The following is a 10,179-nucleotide window of genomic DNA, read 5'->3' on the forward strand; positions in this document are numbered from 1 at the left end:
GGGATTCGGGCGCATTTGGCGATGGGGAAAGGCAGCTTTATAGTGCTGGACCTCCGAGCAGTAGCAGGTGCTGCTGAGTGTTCACAAAGGGAAGTGCTACGCTCTCCAGTGCATTGGTGTACCGTAGCACGCCTTCACAGCACTATCACAGAGGGTGGGGGGGGGGAGCGCCGCCGATGCCATCTCCCTCTCAGATCAAACCACTGCTCTTGGGTGGATTGCTAGCATCACATATCCGAATGAGCAGTCCTAACTCTCTGCAGTGAGAATTCCTCGCATGGATACTCCTAGTAGCTCTGCCAGGTTTGATTTTTTGAGGAATTTTATTAGAAGCCATTAGCAGTAGTTTAACTTGTTTTTGATGCTTGGCACAAGGCTTGGTTGGATATATTGTCGCAAACGTTGACTTTATTTAAATGTATTATGTCAACAGATTTCAATTAGGTTAGTTCAAATCAATAATATTAGTTGATATACAAATATTAGGTTCAACTTAATATTATTGCTTTCAACTAACGTAATACAGCTAGGTGAGATTTGTTGACTTATTTCATTGAATTAAAGTCAATGTTTCAGTTTTCTCAGTGTTCTTTGAAGTGTTAGTGATCCGTACCTTTGTTGCAGAAGTACTCCATGTCTTCGCAGCTCATGTTCTCCGTCTCGAACTCGGCGGAGAAGTTCTCCTCTGCCGAGAACTCGTCTTTGGCCAAGAGCTCGTTCTCCTCGGAGACACACTCCTCCTCCTCTTCCTCCAGGCCATCCTCCAGAGGACCTGAGGGAACACAAACACAGATACACACACACACACATTGGGATATGTTCAGCAGTTTCATCACATCCTTCAGGCGCTTAAACAAAAAAGAAATGAAAGTCTTCCCTTCCTTTTGTTAAGAAACCACAAATGTAGCACAACATTGCAGCATCTCCACGTATAGACAAAGATAAGGCAATGTCAATAATAGAGAATATTGTTTTACCATAATGTTTCACAAAGGTCCTTCCATTATAGCTATTGAAAAAGCCCTAAGCGCATTCTGAAAAAAAACGAGCTGACTTGCAGCCAAGGTGAGCGTTGATGCTAATCCGCTATACCTACAAAACAAAACCTCACACAAACGGAGGGAGAAAAAAAAAGGACAAGTTCCTTTCCACACTTTTTTAAACAGGCATCAGCATGGGAGGAGGGAAAGAAAATACTTTTATTAATTTGTTAGCCTTATCACACGGTACAATGTTGATTTTCCATTTACATTCCATGCCTCCGGGTAATACACCAGTGCAATCTTAAAGGAGACACTTTTCCGTGTGATTAATGTTTTCCCCCCTCTGTGTAATATTATTTCTTTAAATCTAAATGATTCCAGAGTTTTGCTCGTAGCTGTACATCTCTTTTGGTATTTGCATATTACCATTTTGCTTCAATCAAGGGGCGCTGATGGAATTACTGTACTGCTACCTGAATTGTATTAGTCCTGAAAAACATCTCATCCGGCATTTGAATGTTATTAAGATAATGTGCATCTCTCCTTCAGAACCAAAACATGTCCGCACATGAATTAGCATAGCAAAGAAGAATGCAAGTTTAAGGTTATATTTGAAATAATGTAATAATATTTGCGTCATGCTCATAAAAAAAATCTCCTCTTGAAAAGCGCTGCATGTGAGATGTGGATGCTGTCTCTATCACAGCCTCTTGTGCATCATTCCGCAGCTCAAACAGAGTGCACTGATATCCTCTCGACACCTTTCAATGTGTTTGTTCTATTGTAGCCCGAGTGAGCCCCTCAGCTTTAATAAAGCAATAATTTCAGTTCAGGAAGTGGGGCTCTCCTGTTTCTCTTTCTTCCGCACACCGAGCCTCATAAAAGAGCCCCCTGATGTCCACAAACTGCTTGCTCTTTTCATTAGTCTTATAAATTACTCCTTTGTAGAGGGCCTACATCTGCAGGAGCCCCGGACATGAAAAGAATTAGCACACGGATCTCTAATAGACACTGCCGAGGCAGAGTGCTGCTTTTTTAAATTAGGATACAGTTTTTTATGATCTTATCTGATGCCTTCTGCTGATTCGCAGAGGAGTGAAGTGAGGCGTGAAGTGACTCGATGAGTCTACCATCGCTTAAGATGATACTGAGAGATAAATATCGCAGTATCAAGGGGAGATTGTATGACTGGCGTTAAAAGCTCCTGCCAAGGCAATTGAGGACAGTGTGTGAAAGAAAGCGGGAGAAATACATTTCTATACACACTCTGTACACATTCCATTACACAGCTGAATAAGAACTGTGTGTACAACTAAACGATTCTTCCTCAGTTGCCGGCAAATACAGCAGCACCCAATAGACCTACAGTGTAGCGTGATAATAAGGGTAAAGGGAGATTCAAGATAAACTTCATGGTCAATAAGACACAAAGATTAGGTAGATAAGATGAGATAGAATTGAGGTTTAATAGACTCAGAATAAGGGCATCTCACTTCCCCACTCTCACAGATAGTAACTAAATGGAGCTTTTGCAAACTGATAGAGATACTGGAGGCCATACTGAATATGGAAAAATGAAATACTCTGAGAGACATTAAAGGGGGTCTGATGGCGACTTCTTGGCCACAGATTACCAAAGTTTGTGCGCATTCTCACGTGTTTCGTTTATTATACAGTATTCATTGCATGGAGAGACCTGAAATTATTTCAGAGACAGCAATGATAAGAATAATGACTTTCTAAACGACCAGCACCACACTCCTAACTAATTTTCTGATAGTGGCGTCCCTGCTATATTTAGTTGTGTACTGTTTAAAATCCTGTCACATTCACTGTGTGACCCGCGCTTGTTGGTGCATTTCTATAGGGTCTGCTGACGAATCGGGCCAGAGGAATGTCTGCTGCCTCACCCTCTTATCAAGCCTCCTCGGAGTTCAGATGGCCAATGACACCATGGAGAGCACTGCACGTCGCCACAGAGAGCAACACGGTCTGCCTTCAAATGGAGCGCTCATTAAACAGACAGAAAATAGGTGATTTTGGAATAAAACATAAAAAATACTGATTCAGATTTATGTGGTGTCTTTAACTTATAAATGAATCTGTTTGGTCCTTGTAATATCATCTACAAAGCTTAATTTTCGCTAGTGTGACTAGTATTAAATACTGTTGACGTCAAAAATATATTTTAAAATCTGCGACAAACAAAGAAATGCAAAAAATAGAACTTAATTGATTAGCCTATCAACAGAAAGTAAATCAACTACGATTTGATAATTGATTGATAAAGAAATCTTACAGCAGGTCATTTAATTTTTGATCATAAATCAATCCTACAAAAAATCTGATTCCATCTCCTGACGATAAGGGTATAGGTATAATTAATCAATTATATTTTAATTATAAATTCGCTTTCACTAAATTATTTTTCATAACTAGAGGTCATAATAATTTTGCAGTCCTACAATCCTCATCTTTTCCCTTAAGTCTGACAGCTATCCATGTCACATTTTTAAGTACTTATTCATGAGTTTTCCTTTCTAGAGAATGGCTTGCTTTGCTAAAATCATCCTTGCACAAAGACTGATATCTGCTCATTTTTCAATAGGATGTTTTAGGAAGCTGCACCCTGTCTGAACTTCCTCTCAATCAGGGTCAGTGTCCAGGTATCCCTTCCTTCCCCCCCAGCCTCGTCATCCACACCCTCCGCCCTGAACTGTATCATCCGCATTCATCAGACTCTTCCTCCTCCGATTAGAGAGAGAATCTCAGCCCTGTTCAAACAGTCAAGCAGCGGAGCAGCAGCAGCAGGAGCAGCCAATGCTAATAGAGACATTGGTAGCTGAATGCAGGCTTGATCACAGTGGCTCTTTTGTTCAAGGCATGGCCTCTGTCTGATAGGGATCGGCCATGCGGAGTGGAGCTCCGGAGAGGGATATGGTAATGCCCCCACTGAGTCTATAAAATGGGGTGATACTCTGAGACCATATGATGGACAGAGGATTAATGAGTCACAGACGAAGGGGAGCAGGGAAGAGAGAGTACGTACAGAGGTGGTGGAATGAGCATATCTTTCAGGAAAACACTCTGTACACGAGTCTGTGCCTCAGTGGACTAAAACAGAAAATGGGAAAAACACACAGATATGCCTCCGAAAAACTCACACTTAAAAAAAAGGAAGGGCTCTAAACAAATATGTGTGTGTGTGCAAAAGTGTAAGAGCTAATTTATAATGGTGTGCTTTTTCAGACGTCCGCAATGTGGGGAGCTTGTGGCCGGGCTGTGATAGCGATACCGCACATTATCAGCAGGCTCCACAGTGTGATGTGTGGATCACAAACCCAGCCTCCTCTATAGCTCCCTAATTAGAGGTGAAGTAATTGAATCTGACAGAACAAAGCGGCAGATCTCTATAAGCATGGAAATCATTTTTTGCTTCCACCTATACGGTTTCTCATCCAAAAGGTCCATTGAAAATGGGTCCAAGCTGGCCTGGGGATAAAACGTAGCACCTGAGACTAAACATGAATGCATAATGCAGCCCTAAAATCCAACAGGGCCAACCTCTGCCAACTGCGACTGCTCCTTTGTGCCAGCACTGATACGGGCCTCCCTCACTTCCAGGTGAACACACACATACACCGCAGGACTCTTCAAACTTCTGCGGGGGGAGGAAGTATGGACCATGTCTCAAGGTGCAAGTATCTAAAAGCTTTGAGCCAGGTAGGCCTGGATACTTGTTAATAGTCCTCCACAGCTGGAGAAAACCCACTCATATCTGACAGCAAAGGGTAGAAGAAACTGACTCATCTTATAGAAAGAGAAAAATATTATATTAAATCTTACATGAAGCGAAAAAACTGTGTTGAAAGTGACCTGTCGATAACAAGCTACTAGCGCCATAAACAAAGCCTTGCTTTATCGTCTATTTTACTCTAAATGGGACAATCATTTACAAAATGAACAAGATGATGTTTTGGAGAAGACTTAAAACTAGAGATTTGGACCATAAAGTCATGTTAACAATGTTGACTAAGGTAGTAAATCAAGGAAGAAGTAGCGTCATTTTCTCATAGACGTCTATGCAATTCATCAATTGAAACAGTGTAAAAGGGTTAAAGTACTGGACCAAAACAAGGATAACACCCACAATTGACAACAACCTCTAAGTGACCTGTCAATCACGAAGTAGCAATGCCATAAACCATACCCTGCTTTATTTGATATTTCACTCTAAATGGGATAATAATTTACAAAACAAACATAATGCTGTTTTAGAGAATAATCATATCTGGCAATTGAGACCATAAACTCATGTTTACAATGTTGACTTGGATAATAAATCAAGGGAGAAGCAGTGTAATGTTCTCATAGGCTCCTATACAATGTATCAACTGAAAAAAACCCACTGTATAAGGGTTTAAGTTCTGGAAAAAAACACATATAACACCCGAAATTGACAACGACCTCTAAGTGACCTGTCAATCACAAGATCAGAACAACATAAACCCTGCTTTATAGCCTATTTCACTCTAAATGGGACAATCATTTACCAAATGAATGTAATGCTGTATTAAAAGTAAAAAAAGTACTTAAAGAAGCTATTGAGACTATAAACTCATGTTTACAATGTGGACTTCGGTAATAAATCGAGGGAGAAGTAGTGTCGTTTTCTCGTAGACTTCTATACAATCAGAGTTCTTTGCAACCAGTGGAGTCGCCCCCTGCTGGCAAATAGAGTAAATAAACATTTAAGGGACTTCCACATTGGCTCCACTTTTCAGAACCAGAGGTAGCCTCTTTACAAATAGATGTAAAGGTTGAGAGAGAAGAGGAAGAGAAGGAGGAGAAAGTGGAGAGAGGCAAGGAGAGACTGGGGGCCATCCTCTCTCCTCAGCTCTAATGACCTTTGGGAAGCGGAGGGCTCCCTCAGCCTTGGAGGAGACGCACTGTATATGTTACAGGGCTCAAGCCTCTAATTTAATCCTTGATCACTGTAATGAAATAGATACCATTTGCGCAACCCTTAATAGCTTAATATGCTACAGGAACCCTCAAAGGAATTTTTCGTTTCCAACATCTTTTTTTTCATACTGTGTAAATGGTAGCAACAAAAAAGAGAAGCCTTTTTCCAAGTTGTACACTGTGATCAAATTAAATGTGGAGCTAATGCCGTAACACAAGTGAAAAGTAAATTACCATTTGTATTTTGTCTGTGAATGACTGCTTGTGTGTGTGTGTGTGTGTGTGTGTGTGTGTGTGTGTGTGTGTGTGTGTGTGTGTGTGTGTGTGTGTGTGTGTGTGTGTGTGTGCGCTGGGAGGAGCGCGGAACAGCTTCAGTGGAGACTGATGTGTTCTCAGAGCTGCAGTCTGTGACCAAGAATAAGCGATGGTATTGTTTAACTTGATTTTCCGGTTGCTAAGCAATGTAATTCTCGTGATTAGAAATGGCTGCCTTCCTAAATTCGGGCACTTACAATCAACAGTCAACAAACTGCTTGAAAACTCAGCACCAATGCTCTTGTGTGGAAATTGCGGTGAAAAGAAAAGGAGGGAAGGGAGGGGGGGTTCACTGGGGGGGTGAATACATGTATTCCCATTCTTGTAAAACACACACACAAGTGTACACACACTTCTCTGAGGCTGCAGTGCTGGAGATGACAAGGCACCTAAATGCAATCTGATGACATCATGCATTCAGATGGCCCACTCAGTTTACATTACAGTTACACTGAGACACACCCATCATGTTTAGTAACTAAGTACACTTACTCAAGTACTTTACTTAAGTACAATTCTGAGGTCTTGCGTATTTCAGTTTAACACTTTGTACTTTGACCTTTAGTGACGTTGCAGTAATAGATTTGTGATAAACAATTTACTTAGTACTTTTGGTTTAAGTATATTAGATGCCAATACTTTTGTACTTTTACTCATGTGACATTTTGAATTCAGGACTTTTACTTGTAACAGAATATTCCTACACTGTGATATTTCTATTTACTTGAGAACAAGATCTGAGCACTTCCTCCACCTCTGCGTGTTGCACAGATGCAGAATAAGAGATTATTTTCGTTGACATTTCGTGGAATACTGCTAACATAATTCCGGTTGAGTATCTTATTCCAATCAGGCACGCCGTTGGATCCCAGCATGTTTACGGAGTTGTTAAGTTCTGTGTTGTTGCGCCCAGTGTTTCTGTCTGGACTGTTGAAGGGGAATAACATGCTCTTACTTCTTTATCCAATGAATTGGAATTGGAATGGCATGAAAACATGCTGGCATTTGACTATGCCATTAAAATGCTGGAGGCACCTCTGAGCGTGCCCGAGGGCTTCAGCAGATGCCAACCAGTTTCTCTGTGGAGTTAGCTGGGTCCTGCTTCACTCTGCTGCCTCTCTAGAGTTTATACACACACACACACACACACACACACACACACACACACACACACACACACACACACACACACACACACACACGTCCAAGTGGACACTGCTACTACATTTGGTCCATTAAAGTCACAAAACCCTGTCCTCGGAGTAGAATGGGCTTAGCTAAGGCCTCTATGCAGGGAAACATTTGCTTTGCAGGGGCAACGAACATATTAAAATGCTGTTGCTGCAGCTTGCTGTTTTTAAGCATTTCCTTCCTGTTACCTCTCCCCTTGCTGAGTGATTTATTGGTGTCATTTTGTTACTTATAAGGAAATAAAAGTTAACCATGTGCCTGTACACCGCGCGTGACAGCTGAAACAAAGCAGGTAAAATATGTGTGGTCTTAATTACTGGTTTATAAGGAAGCTTTTCACTCCAACGTTCACTTTTAATGAAGCCATTGAGTGAGGCTCCTCTAGGGAGCTATCATGGTTAAGTGGGGGCATCCATCTTCAGCCATTGGCTCGTCTGCAGTGAGTGGAGGCTCTGTCTACAGCACGCTCACCTCATATTGGCTCACTTCATCTCCACTAAGTAAAGTCGGTTGGAAGCTGCTAAAAGTGGCGAGAAAGTACTTTTCTCCAGCAGCTCTGATGAGGAGGAGAGAGTTTTCATCCTGTAGCACCAGGCAAGCCATTGTGTCCTGAGTGCTTCATAAGATGCTTCTGTTTAACCTGAGAAGCATCGTATTCACAGAAATCAGTTTCCTGCCAGCCTGTGGGGGCTCAAATAGCAATATTGTGAATGCTGCTCCTGCAACAATTACGGTAGCTCTTAGTCGAGCGTCTTTTCAAAGAATTTAATAGGGAGCCTTGTGAAAGAGAAAAATTATTACTGTATCAAATAATGTAGATAAAACAATATTTCCCCATCAAGGAATTTCTATGAAATGGATATATCTAAGATGTCAATTTCATTCCAGTATTACGAACGAGGGGGGGTTTCCTTTTGCAATAAATTCTTCATTAATTCAATTCTAATTTTCCTCTGGTTCCGATTTCTACTATTGATAGTTCCACTTCTTAATACCCTGGATAAGGGGGGGAGAAATTCATTGCAATAACTCAGCGGAGACTGCGAGTGGCAGATAGGATCTAAATATTACCAATGCCAAAAGAAGTGTGAAGTCTGATGAACATTTCAAAAGAACAATTCTTTGTGGATCAGCTAAATCTTTTCCACTTTTTAATTAAAAGTAAAGAAAATAGAAGTTAATTATCCTGTAAAGATTAGCTGGTGGGCATCTTTCTGTAAATTAGTTCTAATTAAAAGGAAATTGTCAAATGACATTCAAAGCACTGTCCTTTAAAACACAGACCGAGATGGGCTTTTTTCTCCCTCCACCCCCCCTCAGCCTCCCTCCTAATTCTTGATCTGGCCATGTGAAGGTTCTTGCTGGAAGATTAGGATTCTGCCAGTGCCTCTCTCTCTCTCTCTCTCTCTCTCTCTCTCTCTCTCTCTCTCTCTCTCTCTCTCTCTCTCTCTCTCTCACACACTCACACACACACACACACACACACACACACACACACACACACACACACACACACACACACACACACATAGCAGGCCTGTAGTGCACTGTGAAATACTGCTGCATCAATGAGGAGCTGCTGGAGATAAATACTGCTCATTGATAAAAGATGGCGCTGATTAGCTGCTGTGAATCAAGCTGATGTTGACTTGTTATGAATGATCTGACATCAGTCATGTGCTCTAGTCCAGAGTTCGAGAGGTCTCACAGAGATAGTTTCTCAAAATCAGCTGAGGTCATCATAGAAGGTTTTTGAGATAAACAAATATAAAAAAACGTTTGCATTGACTTGATTATCAACCATTAATGCTATCTTTTGTATAAGGGCCATAACACAAAGCATATTTTCCTTTTCTTCACTTCGGACTGGTTGTTTTCCGTTCTGCTAACCTTCTAACGTAATATACCCGACCATAAAAAAATAGAAGCTTTTTTTTGTGTTAAACTAGAAATTATAGAAATACCAATTATAGAATATTTGTAATTGTATCTGTTGATCGGGTGATCAATAATGAACTAATTATTTAATCTCAGTCTTCATTACTTCATTATGTGTCATGAATAGGTTTCTTGCTACTAAAACAAAATAACCCATGTGCACTGTATGAACACAAAGACTACTTAAAGCAAACCTCCAATATAATCACTCCACAAATAAATGATGAATCAGACTGCTTTCATCTGATTTCATGTGGATTTCATCATTCATTATCTGGCTCCGCTGTTGCTCCCATCCTCTTGCATTGTATCAAACCAGATTCCAGCAGTTACAGTCGGACAGAAGAGGCAGGAAAACGCTGCTGAGGCCCCTTCCATCTGCTCCGGCTAATGATGATGCTCTCCCTGGCCTGGAGCAGAACTGTGCGAGGGAGATTTACACCCATAACACCCCTGGGGGCTCTTGGAGCTACGCGGCGCTCCAAAACACCGTCACTCCATCACTTTCCATATGATAGCTGGCAGAGCAGGTAACAATGGAGCAGCAACAATGTCTCTTTGTATTACTGACAAGTGCCTTATTTGGTTGACATAACCTGCCTCAGTGTGAGGAGTGGCGCTAAGCACACAGGAAAATGGATGACAGCTACACCATTGAGACATTGTGCGGTCGTAACAATCCTACCGGGGTATATTTTTAAAAAACACCCAGCGGAGAGCATGATAGGAGCAGTGACTGAGGGAGAGGTGGCTGTCTTTGCAATAATATTGGGATGATGGCGGGGGG

The 10,179-nt window shown here is 41.4% G+C and overlaps 1 protein-coding gene across 1 annotated transcript in view; it reads right to left on the reverse strand.

The window, feature by feature from the left end:
• The window catches only part of LOC104953554 (zinc finger protein ZFPM2-like), a gene marked incomplete at its 3' end in the record, with an annotated part of 77,878 nt that overhangs the window by 40,444 nt on the left and 27,255 nt on the right, over positions 1 to 10,179 (reverse strand). Inside the window, exon 2 of the mRNA XM_010780500.1 lies at positions 614 to 772. Coding sequence (XP_010778802.1) covers positions 614 to 772 — 159 coding nt within the window. The remainder of the gene's footprint in view (positions 1 to 613; positions 773 to 10,179) is intronic.

This window comes from Notothenia coriiceps, unplaced genomic scaffold, assembly GCF_000735185.1.
Source record: "Notothenia coriiceps isolate Sejong01 unplaced genomic scaffold, NC01 NC01_scaffold00021980, whole genome shotgun sequence".
Lineage (NCBI taxonomy): Eukaryota > Metazoa > Chordata > Actinopteri > Perciformes > Nototheniidae > Notothenia > Notothenia coriiceps.